The sequence below is a fragment of the Cinclus cinclus genome, chromosome 18 (genome assembly GCF_963662255.1).
Source record: "Cinclus cinclus chromosome 18, bCinCin1.1, whole genome shotgun sequence".
Classification (NCBI taxonomy): Eukaryota; Metazoa; Chordata; class Aves; order Passeriformes; family Cinclidae; genus Cinclus; species Cinclus cinclus.
This window is the reverse complement of record NC_085063.1, coordinates 8,103,219-8,121,674: the sequence shown is the minus strand read 5'-3', so window position 1 is coordinate 8,121,674 and position 18,456 is coordinate 8,103,219. Positions and strand designations below refer to the sequence as shown.

The window sequence follows — 18,456 nt, the reverse complement described above, 5'->3', positions numbered from 1 at the left end:
CAGATAGGTAGGGATAGAACCAGGTAATGAGACACTCCATCAGGGAATGCTGTCTCTTTAAAGTAGGAAGGAGGGTGGCACAGAGATGGAGAGATCTGTGGGCTACTCCTGGGTCCTGTCTGATCCTTATCATCCCAACATTTTTGTGTATGATTCAACAAAGCCCTTTGCTTGCACAAGTTACTTGATTCTCATCTCTGTGACTCAGGTGCAAATGATCTGCTCACATTTGCAGTGAAAGAGTTGAGCCCTGTGGCTACAAAGTCTCAAAAGCAAAAGAGATCCTCACTTCAATCCGACCTGGAGGACAGAGCAAGGTGCTTGCCTTTTGGAGGCCCTTGAACAGGGAATGGGGTGAATGAGGGTGGCAGGTGGGTAGGTGACAAGTCAGCCCTGTAATGTGGCTCTCAGGCGCAGACAATGCTGGCATCTACTTTCCACATGTGCAGGTCTGTTAGAGTGTGAAGGGCTCCTGGAGTCCTCCTCTTCCCCCAGGAGCTCATCATATCCTGCCCTCAAGGAAGCTCTGGGATTTGTGGTCCTGAGTCAGGCCTTGGGGAGCCAGGGCAGGCTGGGTTCTCAGAGGGATGTGCTCTGCTCCACAGAGCAGGCTGCAATAAATTGCAGGCACTCAGCACCTCTGAAAGCCCTGCCATAGGGTGCCCAATTCCCCTGGGAGTTGTCTCACTGCTGGGTGCCTGTACTAGGAGGTGACTCGTCTGAAAACACACAGGGTATCCAGGAGCTGCAGGGCTGTGGGAGGATCCAGGCAGGAGAATTGCTGTGACAGGCAGAAAGATGGTACCACTTTCTTCTTGCAGTAGGGTATCTGTGGCAGCCTGGAGCAGGTGGGAGGCTTCCCCTCCAACCCCTGGGCTGCAGGGGATTTAGAGGACAAGCTGTCTGTGGTGCCCACTCCTGTTTGTAATTCTGAGGGAGAGGTAGTAGAGTGCCCTGGTCCTGTGGCAGGGTGCAGGGCATTATCTCCTGACAACAGTGTCAGTCCAGCAGTGACACCTGTGTCCCTGGGCCAGCCCTTAGAGGAAAAAGTGCTCTCGGGGGCAGCTTTCGTTTCTGTGCTCCCCCAGGACTGCAGGCAAAGCCATGGCTGAAATGCAGAGCTGTGCCTGGCAGCGGAGCAGTGGCTGCAGGGGGAAGCAGGAGGAGTGGGCACAGGGCTCCCCCAAGGACAGCCCGGGCTTTGAGCTGGCATGGGGACTGGTGTGGGGATGGAGGCTTGCCACCTCCCCTACCTCCTGGGCTTGGCCCCATTTCCAACGTGTCTTGGCACCATATGGCGCTTGCTTTATTTGTTCTGCTGCGACTTGGGAAGGAGGGCAGTGTTTCATTGTCTGGCAGAGGAGGTGGGACGCAGGCACAGGAATATGCCCGTGTCCCGTGGGATCACCGCCTGAGCCAGGCGCTCCACATCTCGTCCGAGCTGCAGGTCGGTGTCCTCATCCTTCGCAACAGAGGGGTTTCCCCGGAGAGTCGCCGCCGGAGATTCACCCACCCACGTGGCGTCGGAGCTGAAGCAGCACCGCGTGTGCGGGCGCATCCCGGTGCGGAGCACGACCGACCCTCCACGGGACGCTGCCTGTAGGAGGAGAACGTGGCAGCGCTGCTCCTGACTCACTGCACAGGCAGCAATCCTGCGACAGCGATGCCGGGCTTGCCCAGCACCAAAAAAGTGACAGCATGCTCCACCCACCCCCGGCTGCGGGAGCAGGAGCCTTCTCCGCATGCCCGCGGTCTGGAGGAGCCGCTATCCCGCGCACATCTCCCCGTCCCGCTCCGTGACACACCAAATCTCATCCCGCTGCCTCGCCCGCCGCCCCCGCGCTCCCCCGGCTCTGCCTTTCCCTTCCCTCGGTTGCCCAGGGCTCAGCTCGCCCCACGGAGCTCTGGGATGGGGAGGAAGGGGAGAAAGGCTGCTCAGAGGCTGAGGCCCAGCCCTCTCAGATTTGCATATTTTTTACTGGCTCCCAAACAAGACATTTCTCCGGGGAAGGGAGTGCGTCGCCTGCCGTTCCCGAGGGTGCTGTGTGCTGGGACAGCAGCCGCTCTGCGAGGAAGGGCCGCGGTCCCGGCACGCACCGCGATCCTGCTCCACACGCCCGCACTCCTCTGCTGCGGCAGGAAAAGCCTTTTCCTTGGTGGTTTCAAAATTCGTGGGCTTTAATGCTACTGCCCTGAGACTAGGTCCGGTCCCTCTTGGATCGCAGGAGTCCCGTAGGCGGCCTGGCTGCAGCCGCCTGCGCAAATCTGCTCATTTCTATTTTGTCACTAGAATTTCCAGCATGTCCCTCCTCTCGTGTATAATTTAGTCGCATGAAAAGGAACCGCGCGAGAAGGGGAAGAGGATGGGGAAACTTGCAAAGTCAGCCATGGAGAGGGAATCTGTGTCAGGAAGCATCACAAAGGGATCCGGGGGATTGGCTCCGGTCGCTTCCAGCGGCTGTGTGTGTGCCAGCCCCTCAGGAATCGCCCGGCGGCTCCTTCCCTCCCTGCGTCCCTCTCGCCTTCACTGCGCTGCGGCCGGGCTGGGACAGCCCATCGCCGTTGCCATGGCTGCGGTGTGCGGGAGGGTGGGCTCGGCCGGGTGCCCCCGCCGGAGCATCCCGAGCCTTCCTCCCTCGTCCTCCCCGCCGGCCCCACCGGATACGCTCCGGCCCCGCCACGGCCAAAGCCGCACCGTGGATTTGGCACCCGTGGGATTAGACAGGGCTGTGCCCGCGGGAGGAGGAGAAGTAGAAGAGGAGGAGGAGGGAGCAGGGCAGCTCCGGGTTGGGCGGCCGCCAGCCGCCCCGGGGAGGGCCGGGAGGGCGGCGGGCAGGTAGGGCGGGCAGCGCGGGGGGGCCGGGGCCGCTCCCCAGGGATCGGGGGGGCCCCGGCGGGGCGGCGCGGGGCACAGCTGATCCCCGGCCGCAGCTGATCCCCGCCGCCCCCCGCCAGCTGCCGCAGCGTGGGCGCAGCCGCGGTCCCGCGTGTCCCCGCCGGCACCGCGCACTCCGGCCCGGCCGAGCGTGGAGCCCCCGCGGCGGGGAGCGGCCGGTCCCGGTGTCCCTGCGCTGTGCGGGACCGGCGGGGCGGCGGCGGGAGGAACCGCTCGGTCCTGCCCGCGGCCGGGGCCGAGGAGGAGAGAGTGGGGGCTGCTCTGTCCCCGCAGCCCGGACCGCTCAGCAGGGAGCGGCCGGAGCGGTTCCTGCCCGAGAAAGGGGGGCAGCGGGGAGGAGGGGGGCCCGCGCTGCGGGCAGCTGCCTCCAATCCCGCCAGCTGCGGCCCCGGGAATGGCCCTGCCCGGCTGTGCCCTGACCGAGCTCTCCTTGGGGCGGCGGCTGCAGTCCAGACACCGGCCTTGCTTCGGGAACGCTCGGGGAGCGGCAGTGGGACCGACCATCTCCAGAGCCGGGACGCCGGGAGCGGGGACGGCAGCAGCACAGCGGGCCCGGGACCACGGGTGTCGGTTCACCCAGCCCTCGGTGGGAACCATCCCCCCCGGCAGTGGTGTGCCCCAGAAGGGCTGCACCGAACCGCGGTGTGTTCCCTGCCGCGGGGACCTTGCGCACGCACTCGGGGATAAGCGAGCAGCGGTTCCGCCGGGGGCGGGGAGCTCCCGTTCGCCCGGGGCGCGCTGGGTCGCTGTGCTGTGTGGGGTCGGGGCGCAGCGAACCCCGGTAATCCTTCAGTGCAGGAGAGGGTGTCACGGCCTCTGCGGTGCCACCAGGCTCCTGGTGCTCCCCGCTGGGCAGGCAGGATGCATACAGGGTGCCTCCTTGCTCCCGATTACCATCTTGTTTGGAGCCGAGGCAGAGGCTGTAATCTGATGCTCTCAAAGTTGGTGTTGACAAGGGACATGGCAGCCATCAGAGGCTCTTCTTGTTCTCCTGGTGAAAGCATATTCCTGTCTCTGCCGCGTGTGGCTGCCAAGCATTGCCCGGGTCGCACCGAGCATCCTGCAGAAACACCTTAGAGGGTCAGAGCTTCCAGAGCTGCTGTGCTGTGGCCGGTGGGGGTCGGGGTCCCCACACTTGGGGCTTTGGTGGGACAATGGGTTCAGACCCTCTGGTGCAGTCGGCACCCGGGGCCAGCCTGCTCTGGGTGCCTGCAATGGCCGAGCGCCGTCAGGAACCCACGTGCTGGACAAGGGGTGCTGAAAGGAGGGCGAGCTCGTTGCCCGCGGGACTCATCAGCTCCCTGTTGACAAATCCTTTCACTCTCCAGCAAGCAGAGCAGGACAGAGCTCAGCCCGAGGCTTCCCAATGCCACTCCAGCCCTGCAGCTACCGTGTCCTTGGTAGGAGCCCACAGGGCACCCATCTCCCCAGCTGGGGGGTGGTCTGGCAAGATGCCCCCCACCTGAGCCCTAGCACCCCTCCAAGCTGTTCCCACAACCCAAGCATCCACAGCTCCACCCGACACAGCTCATCTCCAGAGTGAGGAAACGCCGCTGGCATCTGTGCCCTCATCTTTTCACCGGGGCTGCAAATCGCATCGGTCGCGGCACTCAGAGCCCGGTTCCAGTGCGGGTGCTCCAGCAGGGTCTGGGAGCTTTGGCACGGCTCCCACAGCACAGCGTGACACGGGACTGTGCCTGACGAACAGATGGCACCAGTGCAGCCACAGCCAGGTTTGGTGGCAGAGGAGAACCTGCTGCCCTGTGGCTGGGCTGCCGTGGGAGTGGGGACCTGTGCCCCTGCCCTCTGGAGGGCTCCGGGGATGCTGTTTGCAGAACACTGGATCCAAGGGCAGGCTCTGTTCCAGGCGGGTCTTGGGGAGCCGTGCAGGATCAGCAGCAATAAAAGCTCCATGGGCCCTTTGTGCTGTACCGTCTGGGCAGCACTGCCTGTCACAGGGCAGCAGAGTCCCTGTTTGGGGGTTTTGTGTCCCCTGTCCATGGGGGTCCTGCTGGGAGGGGAACACAGGTCAAAGCCAAACCAGCTGCAATGGGGGAAGTGCTGATGGGAGCTTGTGGGTGGGTGTGGGGACTGCGGACACCCGGGCCAAAGCAGGAGGTTATAAGTCAGGTTGGAAACCAGGGCACGTCATGGCAGGGAACAGCCTTGGGAAGGGATGAGGCTGGAGCTGTAGCACGCTGAGCTTGGAGGCCACAGTGAGCAAGCTGCAGTTATTCACGGCGCCATTATTACAGCCACCCATTTCCAACACCCTCGGCAAGGCGGGAGCACAATGTGCTCCAAGGAAATGTGATTGTGGGTCCTGCCCCTTGGCCCGGTGCTCGCTGCACTGTGCAGATGGAGCTGGCAGCGCCGCGGCTCCGCTGCCTGGAGGGAGAGTGAGATGGCGGAGGGGAGGCAGGACTCGTCCTCACGGGCACAGGCAGAGCTCTGCGGGAGGGGGACAGAGCTGGCGCCATGGGGAACAGAGACAGAGACAGGGAGAGGAGAAGCGAGGCAGCCCCGGGCTGGCTGCGGTGGCCGCTCTCCCTAATGATCCCTGCCCCAGCCGGGAGTGCTTTCTCCTTCCTGGAGTGGAAGGAGTGATGGGCGCGTCACCTGCATGGGCTGGATGTGTCACCTGCCAGCTGCTGTAGTTGACAGTGCTGTGCTTGCATCTCTGTGTCCCACAACTGTCCGGGGCTGGCCTGGCTTTCCCCTCGGATCTCTCTGCTCCTGGCTCAGAGGTTGGTTTCCAGGCAGAGCCTTAAAAACCACATGCATACAAGCACTAAAAAAAGCATAATTTTATTCAATAACTGCATTGTGTGCTTAGAATTTGCTATATATGAGATGGAGCAAGTAGAAAAACTGGTGGAAAGGTGAGTGCTCCCCCTCTCCTTCACCTGCTCTGATGGTCGAACTGCTGCATGCCCGCGGCCCAGGGAGGGGGGCTCTGGCTGAGACCGGGTTTCTCTGCACATGGGGGGGCTCCACAAAATCCACCATCCTGCTGCCTCCCTGGAACCTGGCCCTGCTGAGGCCACCTGCAGTGGGACAGGCACCCTCCGGCATCCCCCGGGCTGTGTGTGTGGGGTGGGGGGTGGGTGGACTAACATCGATAAATGCATAAATACAGCTAATTCCTGGGTAGTGGGAGCTGAAAGTCCCAGCCTGCCTGGCTGGGAGCAGGCGCCGTGAGGTGCCCCCCAGAGAGGTGATGGGTCTTCTCGTTATTGTTATGATTATTTTTAATCTGCTCTTATCAAAGCCAGCCCAGCTGAAGAACTGCCTGACCCAGCACAGTACAGGGCGTGTGGGGTGGGACGGGAGCTCACTCCAGTACCAGCCGCGGGCGAGAGCAAGGAACAGGAACACTTGGGTTCAGTTCTATTGCTTTTGAATAAATCCGGAGGGTCCTGCCCCCAACCCGGAGCTGAACCATCGTGGGGGGCTTTGCCGGAGCCGGCGGGAGCCGGTGCTTGGGGCTGGGGCTGCTGCCGGGGCAGCCCAGGGGGGGCTGGTGTGGGATGATCCGGCCGGGCGGTAACTGGGGGCGACGCCGGGCTTTGGGGTGGGCGAGGAAAAGTGTGACTCCGGGGCTCCCGCTTGGGAAAGCGCTTGTGGGAACTGCGGGGGAGATGGTGCTGCTGGCGGCAGGAGGCGGGGGGGTCGAGGTCGGGGGGCTGCCTGCCGGGTGCGATGAGGGAGGGTCCATGGGGCCAGGAGGCGGACTGGGGCTGAGGAAGGGATGAGGGAGAGGAATGCGTCGAGGAAAGGGGACGGGGGAGGGATGGATGCCCGGGGATTGAGGATGCAGGGAGATATCCTGGAGGAGGGCGGGCAGGATGCCCCGGGGAGAGAGGGAGGGGGACGGGAGCGGTGGATGCGGGAGCGAAGCCCGGAGAATGGAGGGCGCGGGGCGGGGTGTCCGGAGGGTGGGACTGGGTGGGTGCGGGGAGGGACGGGGGTGTCCGGAGGGTGGGACTGGGTGGGTGCGGGGAGGGACGGGGGTGTCCGGAGGGTGGGACTGGGGGGGTGCGGGGAGGGACGGGAGTGTCCGGAGGGTGGGACTGGGGGGGTGCGGGGAGGGACGGGGGTGTCCGGAGGGTGGGATTGGGGGGGTGCGGGGAGGGACGGGGGTGTCCGGAGGGTGGGACTGGGGGGGTGCGGGGAGGGACGGGAGTGTCCGGAGGGTGGGACTGGGGGGGTGCGGGGAGGGACGGGGGTGTCCGGAGGGTGGGATTGGGGGGGTGCGGGGAGGGACGGGGGTGTCCGGAGGGTGGGACTGGGGGGGTGCGGGGAGGGACGGGGGGAGCGCGGGGCCCTGCGCGGTGCTCTGGCGCCCTCTGCTGCTCAGCACCGCGCACCGCAGCGGGGGCGGGGCACGGCCCGGCAGTGCCGTGAGTTTGTCGGGTCTCAGCAGCGGGGGTGGAAACAGAGGGGCTCTGCCTGAGGATCCCACCCCAATCCCCGCCCCGCGGGGGCTGCTGAGCCGGGCGAACGGGGCCGCCCGCGTTGGTGGTCCCTGGGGAGCGTTGCCAGCATCCACCCGTGTCCCAGCCAGCCCTGCGGATGAGGGGCGGTGGGGTGAGGGTGCAGGGACAGCCTCCAGCCCTGCGGTGACGGCGGGTCGGGCCACCCGGGTGTTGGTGTGACGCCGAGTCCCAGCAAGGGAAGGGCCCTTGACCTTGCTTGCAGCCTTCACATTTTCTCGCAGGAATGTGAGCGGTGCCGTGTCCCTGTGGGCAGCAATGGCCTCGGGCATCCAACGTCTCCTTCCTGTACCCTGGGTGCATCCTGCTCCTTATGCACATCCCAGCTGTCGACGTGAAACAAAACTGAGGGATGGGGACACGATGGGGACATGCACTGTCCTTTCTATGCCGCTGCCACGGGCACCGGCTGCAAGGTGTAGGCTCGGGGTTTGGTGCTGCTGTCATGGATATGGGGCTGCTCCGAGAGAAGGGATGCTGCGGTGCCGGGGCTGGCGTGGGAATGGCACAGGAATCCTCACCTGATGTTTCACAGCCACCCATCACCACTGGGGCTTGTTAAGAGCTCGTTTCCAAGCAAAGCTGTTCCCCAGTGCTGTGGGATGTGTCAGTGGCACAAGGGTTAACCTGCTTTCCCTCTCTGTCGGTGCCTGGTCTGGGATAACCTCGTTAGCAGTGGCAGCGATGCCCCTGGGACAGAGCAGCCCTATAAACTGGAGCTGAGTGCTGGGAAATGGGCTGAGCTGCCTCAGCGGGGGGCTGGTGGGTGCTCCCCCCTGCCGAAGGCCAGCCTGTGGCCGCTCAGGGTGTCATGGAGAGGAGAAGCTCTATCAGCCTCTTGGGGACAACATGGATTTGTTACCACAGGGCCTGGCATCCTTTGTGAAGCTGTCCCTGCAAGGGAGTAAATGCTGTCAGCCCTGGATAGGACACCCCCAAGGCACTGGTGCTGAGGGGGGCTGGTCAGGCCCCTATCCCACAGCTTGGGGGCTCCTCTCTGTCCTTCAGGACTCAGCTCTTCCTCCTCAGCCACCTGCAGTGTGGGATCACACAGGGACCTTGTCACCATGGCTGTGCCAACCATGCCACCCCCAGGTCCACATGAGGCCTGGGAATGCCCAGCCACCCTCTCCCTTTGGGCTGTTCCTTGGAAGGGCTGGGGAGCACCACTCCCCCTTCCCAGGGCTGGCACTAGCGTGGGTGCCCAGGCATTGTTTCTGCCTGTGCTGTTGTGCCACAGGCTGGTTTCTGGTGGCCACCTCCCCTTGCTGTGGGAGAAGATGGGTTCCATACGCTGGAGCATTCATTCCCTCTGCTGATCGACAGCCTGTGGTCTGGCTGAGCTACCCCAATTGTTCCCAGTATGCTTGGACAAAGAACAGCCTAGAGAGATGGCAAGGCTTAGGAGCAGACGACATGCTAGGAATATTTCCACTGCCTTGGACACCACCAGTCTTTTTCCCCACCTCCTACAAGAATGGGAGGGAGCAGCTCAGTTTTGCAGGGAGGGTGGGATGCCTTCCCCCTGTTCTGAGCAGAGTGGGTGCAGAATCCTGTCCCAAGGCAGGCCAAGGGCTCATCCCTTGGAGTGTGTCCTCAGCTGCAGCATGGTGCTGTGCCAAGTGCCAACCTCGCCTGTCTGCTCCGGTGAGGAGACAGCGAGAGCCATGGGAGCCCCTGCAGCCCCTCTGGGTCCCCGTGCCCAAGGATTCACGTGGCACAGCAGGGCGGTGATGCTGCCCTGGGGCCCTCCAGCATGCTCAGAGCTGCTGTTCCCAGGCAGACAGAGCAATGTGGGGAGCTGCAGTTCACAGCTGATATTTTTGCTGGTTGTCCATCACCCCAATACCTGGAGGAACTGGGGAGGAGGATGGCAAGGGGTGAGGAAGGGCAGGATTTTCTTCAGCACTGGGCTGAGCTCCAGCTGCCTTGGGGCCCTCACCTGCCATTTCTGTTCCCTGGCTTGTCTCACCTGAGATTTGTCACTCTATTTTGCAGATGGGAAAGTTTGGACAAGGATACAGACCAAGCTGAAAGGCCTCAGCATGGAGCAGCTCCTGGTGAGGTCTGTGGAAAACAGGATGTCCCAGATGAGCTCTGTCAGTTCCCACACGACCTGCTCAAGGTCAGGCAGAGCCAGCAGTGAGGAGCCCCAATTCCTTCCTTCCTTCCCTGCCTGCCCGTGGGCTCACAGGCACGAGTGGAGTCCACATCTACTGCGCTCCCTCTGAGCAGAGGCTTTTGTTCTCAGGGTTTGGAGGATTCCTTCACATATGAAGGGTGCAGCAGCACTGGCATTTCCAGCAGGGAGAAGACGCTTCATATGAAAACATCCCAGTTCCCTGGGTCATTAGCATCTGACATGGCTGAGAATCACAACAGCATTAAATCCATGCTGGGAACTGACAGACCCCAGAGCGCAGCCCCTGTTCTGTGCTGCGCTGCTGGAGCTGACATGGGTGAGCAGGAGCACAGGATCCCCACTGCAGCCTGGCTGCTGGGGCTACTCTGCCATCTCCCCTGCACTCAGGAGATGCTGCCTGGCAGCCCGGGGTGTGCTTAGGTGTCCCAAGGCAGCAGAGAGTCCATAGTGCTGTGAGAGGGGCTACATTGAGCAGCAGAGAGCATCTGAGCACGCAGGGAGGTGACAGTGTGTGGGTTCAGCACAGCCGAGCTGCCCCTGCCCCACTGCAGCTGGGAGCACCCACGTGTCCCCAGGCAGCAGGGACAGGGATGGGGGGCTGTGGCAGGGTGGCCCTGGAGGAAATGGGCCGGGAAAGGCCTTGGGGAGGCAAACGGCTGCAGGAGTACGGTTAGCTGCACCCCAGGCTGCTGAGAGGCCCCTGTTTCCCCCTTGCCCTCTGTCCCGCCGAGATTAGCTCTCGGCTGGCTGGGCTTGATGGGCAAGCGGAAGGGGCCGTGCACACGAGCACGGAAACACGGGAAAAACGGGCACTGGGGCTGTCCCGAAGCACGGGGAAAACGGGCACCGGGATGCCTTGAAACACGGGGAAAACGGGCACCGGGATGCCTTGAAACACGGGGAAAATGGGCACCGGGGCTGTCCCGAAACACGGGGAAAACGGGCACCGGGGCTGTTCTGAAACACGGGAAAAACGGGCACTGGAGCTGTCCTGAAACACGGGCAGAACGGGCACCGGGCCGCCCCTTCCCTCCCTTCTCAGCCCTCCCTGCGGCTGTGCCGGCTGTGCCCGCCACCTGCCAGGTCCTGGCGCAGGGCTCTGGCCGCTGGCCATCACCCCCGTGCTGTGCAGGAAGGGCACGGCTCCCACGCAATCTCCCGGAGCCGTCCTTGCTCCTTGCCGGTCCCATCGGCAGGGTGACCCCATTCCCCCATGGTTGGTGTCACCCCGTGCCGGTGCCCCCGGAGCCAGCTCCCTCTTCACCCCTTCCTCACGGGGCTGCCAGCTCGGCTCATGCCCAGCCAAGCGTGGGGGAATAAAAGGGCGCTGGCGGGTCCCCGGCAGCGCTGGTGGCAGCAGTGAGGTCACACCGCGGCACAAATGTCGCCGAGCAGAGCTGCCCGTGGGGACCGAGGAGCAGCACGGAGGTGACCCCTGCACTTGGGGTCAGCGGGCTCGGCGTGCGTCAGCCCCGAGCGGCTTAATCCCAACCGGGCAGGAGGGAGGAGCGCGGGGGGACGGTGGATTCCTGATCCACAACCGAGCCTGGCATCTTCCCCGCAGCGCCGTGGCCACCTCCCGATGTAACCGGATAGGACCGAGTGGTGCCGCCCTGGCACTGGGAGGGTGAGGAGAAATAATGGGAACACGCAGCAGAAAACGAAAAGCAAAGAAATTGTTTTTGTCTTGACAAAGCAGCGGCCATTTGGACTGCTTCTTCCTCCCTGAAATAGCTTTTCCTGCCACCCAAAAGAAGATGGAATATTCTGTAGAACGTTATTTCAGAGGTTTTTGGGTTTTTTTTTTCATTTTTACAGTAATCGTGTGACAAAGCTTGAAATGCTTGTGACTGACCTGATATGCGGGAAAATAAATAAATCCGTTCCCAGCTTTGCCAGCAGGATTCCCCAGTTCCCAAATATATGGCTCAGCCTGTGCCCACTGTCATTCCCAGTCACTCCTGCAGCACCACAGGAAAATGCAGCGCAGGGACACTCGGTGCTAGGTTTGCTGCAGTTGGAAACCCATGGGTGAAGCTGTGAGTTGCAGGGAGCTTTGTGATGCTTTTCCCACAGGAATTATGTTCGGGATGGATTTAACTGGAAGCAGCTGCTGCTGCAGGGAGCCACACAGCAGACTGGAAGATACTATGGGACAGTGAATCTTTCAGATGGGGGCTGGAAACAGAGTGTTTTACCAGGATATTCCCTGGTAATGGCATGTATTCCCTTCACTGGAACTGCTGAGTATGCCAGAGAAACAGAGATGCCTTGGGACGTGTAAGTGGAGTTTCCTACATCCCTGTGCTGTGGGAGAGGCTTCAGCCAGTTCAGGATGCTGAACACTCAACAGTCAGGACATGAGAGGGACCTCAGTGACTGTAACATTGCCCACTGCCCCAGGAGCACCCCTCTGCTTCCTGATGAAGAGCTCATCCTTGCCCTCAGACAACTGAAGAGTCAAGCTAATGGCACTTCATGGGGTTTGGACATATGTCCACTGGGAAACAGGCTGGGTCTGACTGTGCCACGTCACACAGGCTGCAGATTAAAGAGCAGCACATCTAAATGAGATTTATCTCATCACCCTGCAAGATGTCTCCCCCCCCATGCACAGAGGCAGCTGTTTGGTTGTTTAAGATTTAAAATCACCTACTACTGAGATATTGTTCCATAATGAGGCACAATTGGGAAGAAGCTAATCAACATGTTTCTTAATACAAGAGCAGGGAGAGGCTTGAAGGCAGCACTAAGTGATTCCCCACATTAGATGCTCTCCTTGCTTTCCTTGTCCTCTCTGCTAATTCTTCTATGTTTCGAAATGATTTTTTGCTACAGTTTCTATTTTTCTCACAAAATCAGATTCTGATACAAATGGAGCAGGATGGGAATGGGTTTATTTCTTTGCTATATTAGTAAAGGTATCCACATTACTTCTGACCACAGTTTCTCATAATAGCATAGTAAAAAAAAAAAAAAAAAGAAAATGTGAGTGGACTTGTAGGTGCTTTGAAAAAGCTGAAACTTAGCCCATGTTTCAGGTTCTAAAGGACTGATGGGTCCTGCTGGGCCATGACACCACTGACACCACTGCTCATCGCACAGCTTGTCTTCTCTTATCAGGGTGTGAAGAGTCAGCTGGGAAAGAGCAGACCTGCAGACCTACGAAGAGGAATTAAACATCCTGGACAGGTGTCGGCTCAGGGCTGTGCAGTTTCAGTTTCAGCTGAAGCTTTCCAGGCTGGTTTTGACCCGTTCCATTTCATGCAGAAAACTGTAGAACTGGGGCAAAGTTAGCTCTGCAGGAAAAAAAAAAAAAGGCATAAAGTCTTATATTTCAGGTTACACTTTCAACATTGACAAAACTGTTCTGATGTTACCACGGAGCAACTCATGTTCACCTAAGATGAGCAGGATTAGCCACTGTGATTCCCAGCAGCTGGTTCCTTATGCTAGCCAGGCTGCCAGGGGGCCAGGCTGGGAACTTCCCCCGGAATGGGATCTCCCAACAGCACTCCATGCTTGGGAATCATTTATTTTCCTCCTCTGCCCTGCTGCTCTGACTGCTCTGCACTGCTCTGTGGCAGATCTGTGTTTAGTGAGGCACAGATGTGAAGGTGCCCAAAGGTCTGTGTTCCTAAACAGTTCTGGAATGCCTGAGGCAGGGAGAGACAGGGCTAGGAGCAGCCACAGTGATGGAGAGGCTGAGGCAGGAGTAACCACAGTGATGGTCTTGCAGTGACCCCACCTTGGTTCTGGCCCCAGACTCCCCCAGCAACCCCCCGAGCCCCAAATTGCAGCTTTCCCATCCTTCCCTCTTGTCCAGAGCTGTTAACTCACCAACATACACGTTTTCCAGTTGGCTCCCTTTTTTAATCACCAGCTTCAGCTTGAGGAAAGGAAAAGCAGAAGTATTTTAGTTCAGAGATCTGTATCTGAGCACTAGGAGAGGAAAGCAGAACAGGAGTCTGCTGTGAGTTTGACTGCTGCACAGCACACACATCTTTGACGTGCTTTTCAAGAAGTGTCACTGTAGAAACAGATACCCTGGGCACTGGGAAGATCTCTGAAAGTCCTTGATCCCACTTCCCCTCCCTCCCCAAGATGGTTGACCTTTGCTAAACTGAGCTTTTTGAATAGCTTTTCAGAATGGGCCACGTTCCTTTGACACCTCATGTCTTCAGAGGAGAAACAAACAGCAGCGTGTCTGCTCTCTGCTGGCAGCAGCACTTGGAGACTGAAGATGCAGTCCCAGAGCCCATTCCTATGAGACCCAGCTTCCTTCTCCTTCCCCTCACAGCCAGTGCTTCCCACATGCCTGGCTGGAGCTTGTTCCTTAACTGCCCTACAAGCTGAACTCTGTGATGTGGGAGATTTACCTGTAAGAAGATACTTCCCACTTTTTCCAGCTCACTGCTCCCAGCAGTCACTGTGAGTCAGAAAGAAGAGAAGGCAGATAATCTGTTAGTTAAGTGGTGAAATAAAACGTTATTTAGCCAAGAGCTGCTGCTGGGTTTCCCAACGCCTCCAGTTTATATTGTAGCTCTATTACCTCCAAACTTCCACTCCATATCTATCAGCTGGTTAATCATCAGTGTCTGACCCACAGCCAGGCGTGTTAGGGTGGGGGAATTCACCTTCCACTAAAAGAGCAAAAAACACACCAGCAATTAATTCAGAGAGGCCTCTGTTTGTACCTGAAATTTCAACAAGAGTCAGAAGGAAGGCAGAGAATGGCAAAAGCTCGGAGTAAAGAGAGAACTAATGTGGCTGGGAGGTCTTTCAGAGGTGTTTGAGTCCTGCTAGGATTTCCATCTGCCCTGTCACTTTTGTAAATGAAACTCACTGGTTTTGTTTTAGCACTGGTTCCGTGTAACAATATCTGTGCAAAAAGCCATGTGTTCATGTAACTGCATGACCTCAGGGTTCAAAGCATGGCAAGCACAAAAACATCACATAAAAGCCACACAGCAGTGCAGGAACTGTGACACTGATGGGGGAGAAGCCCTGGTAAACCAGAGATATCATCAGACAAACTTCTCCTTATTAATTCTCAGAGGATCCTCAGTTAAAAAACCCAAGCTGGTTTAGAAGAAAATACCCAAAGCGCCAATGTGTCTCTCAGGAGCACAGTGGGGTTTATGAGTTCCCACTCACAGAACTGACATTTTGTTAGCTTAGAAACAAGCAAAAAGTATATGAATACCTGTTCTGCAAAATAACTGGCTTTCTCTTCACTGAGGCCTGTGGGGGGAAACCATATGAGATTACTGTATGTGATAAATATTAATTATATTTTATTTAGTGGAAATCACGTGACCTACCTAGAGCTATAAAATCTGCTCTGACTTGTTCAGAAGACAAATTCCTCTTCAGGGCACCTGAATAAATACCACAAAGAAGGAAAAAAAAAAAAAACACTCTTTAATGACTCAAACCAATTTTTACTGAGTCAAACAGAGGCAGGGACAGGACCCGACGATGGAAAGCCTCTTGTTTCTGAGCTGCATTTTGAAGCAAACCACAGCTCTTCGGAGATCGGAAACCCAGTCGTGCCTGCCGGTATCTCTGCAGATACCCGATGCTTTAAAAGTCCGAGCTTTGGGAGTGCCTGGGAGAGGGCGAGATCCCATTGCAGGTATCCATGGGAACAGAGGCAGCGGCTATGTTTTGAAGCTGCTGCTTTCTCTCCTGTAGCCGCTTTGCTTGTTAAAGGAGAACTCTTAAGGCTGGCGGGCTGCTAATTTGACCTACCTGCTGTGTTTGGGATGATGGGTGTGAACGTGTGCATATAACACTTTCCCCCGCTGCGCCTTCCCCCTTTGTTCTGGGGCCCTGGCAGCACACGGACCTCTACAAGGATTCTGCTCTCTGAAGCCTAGAGAAGGAATCTCATAAATTCAAGGAGACTGCCAACCCCACGTGGCTTTCTGGCTGTGTAGCACAAAGTTATCTGCTGTGATCTGTTCTGATATCGTCCGTGGCATCCCAGAGCTGTGGAAAAGTTAGAATGGGATTGAAGCCAGGGTACACATAGAGGAATGACAAGATGAGGGCACCAAGGCCTGAATCGGGATGGGAAAAAATGCAAATTTCGCATTGAATCCTCACAAGACAGTTGCGGGAAAGAAAATTGTTGCTACTCCTGGATAGGAAAAGTGGCTTGAAGTAGTAGAACAAGTTAAACACAAATTCAGAAAACAGTTGTGCTCAGCATAAGGGCTGTGAAGGAAGCTACAGGGAACCCAGGGCTGAAGGGTAAATAGCAAGAGACTATTAATAACAGGAAGGATCAATGGGATGAATGCGCCGTGGAGTGTTTGATGCATTATCATGTCAAACGGCAGCCACAACATCACAGTAATCCTATAAAGTGCTGGAGTCCGAGGTATTCCAGTGGAATCCCCCTGAATCTCTTCATCACTGTTTAGGAAGGAGAAAGAGCTGGACACGTTAGGTGTTTCTCTAGAACAGGACTGCAAGGTCAGCTGTCTCCTTCACACAGCCTAGAACCGCACCAGTCCCCAGCCTGCTCCAAATGGCTGTGCACGGTCTTATTTGGGTTGGAATCTCATTTGTCTCCAACAGCGCTTGTCCTTGGAGGAATAACAGCGCTGGGTCACTTGGTGGAAGCTCCTGCAGAGACTTGGTGCCAACACGAGGCAAAAGGGATTTATAGGAACTGCTTAAACCAAGCACTGTCACAATGTTGTGCGGCATTTAACGCACAGATATTTAAGGAAGTTTACTTAAGCCCATGAAATGCGCATGCAGGCCGGGATATAAAGAATACAAGGAGTCACCACACAGGGGAACTTTTGATTCTTAAGTGCTAAGCACTGTATTAGCTACCATTAACACTTATTGTGCAAACCAAGCCCCGCGGGAATGACTGGGACAGTTTGGCCTCAGGGCAGCATATGCAAATACATCACTTACCATTGGGTACCAGAAGAATACTTTTGACAATGTTTTTCAGGGGGCCCAAGCTGATTTTATTCATGGTGGCAAAGTCTGAGAGCTGAGTCAGAAATCTTTCTACCTGCTCAAGAGAAAGAGCAGTGACCAAATATTTTCTCCGTTTTTGACTAGAGCTGCACTCACAGATCTCTCCAGTTCTGCCTTACCTCCTTGGGCTCTGTCAGAAAGCGGAAAAGCACCTCAGTCAGCGCTGAGAATTGCTGTGAAGAAACAGGACAGTGTTAGACTCGGACATGAGCACCCCATCACCCCACCAGCACCGATGAGGTGGTGATGTACCCCTCTGACCCACCTCCAGCACATTGGTCCCAGAGCTGGACCTGTGCTGGTGCCCTATCCTTGGCATTATGTCATGCCTGTGGATGGGATTTTCTCAGGATGCTTTTCAGAGCTTCTTAAGAGGTCTGTGCAGCTGGTATCTGGCACTGCACAGGGTTTCTGTGACTTGAGGTTAATCGGAAGCTGCTGTTCTATCTTGTGCAATCCAAAAACTGCGAGTGGGAAAAGTTGTGAACATCCAGTCTCATGTTTCACAAACCCCATGGGGCAACCAGACTAACTCAGGAAAGGAAGAGAACTGGCTAAGGGTCTATTTGCTACTTTCAGTCTTCTGGGTTTGCAGCTGGCAGGCAGGGATGGAGAAGTTGCCCGAGTGGCAGAGAACTACCAGCACCCTCCTCTGCTGGCACCAGCACCAGCACCAGTGCTGGTTGTGACCTTCTGGGTATGGCCAAAAGTGCTATTGGCTGCCCTCGGCCTTGGCCGTGTAACAGAGATGGTAGCGGGCTGTTAGCAGGCTGGTATCCTCAGTCCTGGCAAGCTGAGCTGAAAAAGCCTCAGCATTTCCACTAACTTCAGCCCAGGCTGCACACCCGGAGCGTCAATGACCTGGAAGCAGGTGGTACCAACGACCAGGACCATTCTGCCTCAAGCACGGTGGGTATCTGGAGTGGGAATCACAACCTGAACACTCTATGGTCCCACCACAAACCCCAGGGCTTGACAGGACCCCCACTGCCCACCAGGCACGATCTGAGCCTTCCACCAGGAACTCCACCAGTGTCCCTGCCCACGGCAGGGAGATGGAAATTGATGTTGTTTAAGGTCCCTTCCAGCCGAAACCGTTCTGGGATTCCACGATTTTATAAACATCCTTCAAACATCTCCGGCGTACTCGCCCAGCTGGATCGGAGCTGTACCGCCGGGAATGGGGCCACGCTGCTCGCCCTGTCTCGGGCACCGGGCCCAGCACGGACCAAGGACCGGGGCACGTGGGCCGGGACACCCTGTGGGACCAGCACACCCTGCTGGGACTGCTCCGGGGCTGCGCTGCCGGCCGGCTGCAGCTCCCGGTGCCGGCCCGCCCCGCCCGGCCGCCGCCGTCCCGGAGCCGCCGCCTCGCCGGTTCCGAGTCCGGGCCGCCCCCGCCGCCGCCCCCGCCCGTGCCCGTCCCGGCGCACCTGGGCGCTGAGCTGGTTGAGGTTGTGCATGTCGGCGCTCACCGCCTCCGGCACCGGCTCTCGGGTGAAGTTGAGCATTCCCATGGCGGCAGCGGCTCCGCCCGCCCGGACCCAGCCCCGGCCCCGCCGCCGCCTCAGCCTGAGCATTGGCGGCCGCACTTTCCGCACCGCTGCCGAGGGCATCCGGGGCTCCCGTCCGGCCCAAGCAGCACCCCAGGGTGTCCCCTTGGCTCCCACAGCCCGAGCGGGACCGGGGGTCGGTGGAGTAGCAGGCTGGAGAATTGGCTGGCAGCTGAGCACTGTTAGATTTTTTACGTACAAAAACACATTAAAATTGTTTGGCAGCACGGCTTATAGGGTGATTTTTGTTTTGTTTTGTTTTGTTTTGTTTTGTTTTGTTTTGTTTTGTTGGGTTTTTGGGGTTTTTTTTGCTCCCCCAAAAATTCCACTAAGGAACAGAAACTTCAGTGTGCTTTTCCC

At 58.1% G+C, this 18,456-nt stretch overlaps 1 protein-coding gene across 2 annotated transcripts; it reads right to left on the bottom strand.

Moving 5' to 3' along the window:
- Nucleotides 1-12,221: 12,221 nt before the first annotated feature.
- On the bottom strand, nucleotides 12,222-18,235 carry COMMD7 (COMM domain containing 7). 2 transcript variants are annotated; one of them, XM_062505004.1, is made up of 9 exons: nucleotides 17,977-18,235; nucleotides 16,663-16,716; nucleotides 16,475-16,580; nucleotides 14,860-14,916; nucleotides 14,742-14,779; nucleotides 14,088-14,178; nucleotides 13,915-13,964; nucleotides 13,376-13,424; nucleotides 12,222-12,834 (listed from the first exon to the last, which is right to left on the bottom strand). In XM_062505004.1, exons 1-9 carry the CDS (start codon nucleotides 18,157-18,159, stop codon nucleotides 12,758-12,760), a joined length of 705 nt encoding a protein of 234 aa, XP_062360988.1. In that variant the 5' UTR covers nucleotides 18,160-18,235; the 3' UTR covers nucleotides 12,222-12,757. The 2 variants fall into 2 exon arrangements, with proteins under 2 accessions (XP_062360988.1, XP_062360987.1); XM_062505003.1 differs by having other exon boundaries at nucleotides 16,475-16,577.
- Nucleotides 18,236-18,456: the final 221 nt, after the last annotated feature.

What these genes read in the sequence shown, in the direction of transcription:
- COMMD7 (XM_062505004.1), bottom strand. Translation starts at nt 18,159, where the DNA reads ATGCCCTCGGCAGCGGTGCGGAAAGTGCGGCCGCCAATGCTCAGGCTG. An exon ending in AGCAGATTTTATAGCTCTAG is followed by an intron (nt 14,780 to 14,859) that starts GTAGGTCACGTG and finishes TTCCCCCCACAG; the next exon opens with GCCTCAGTGAAGAGAAAGCC. An exon ending in CCAGTTATTTTGCAGAACAG is followed by an intron (nt 14,179 to 14,741) that starts GTATTCATATAC and finishes TTGCTCTTTTAG; the next exon opens with TGGAAGGTGAATTCCCCCAC.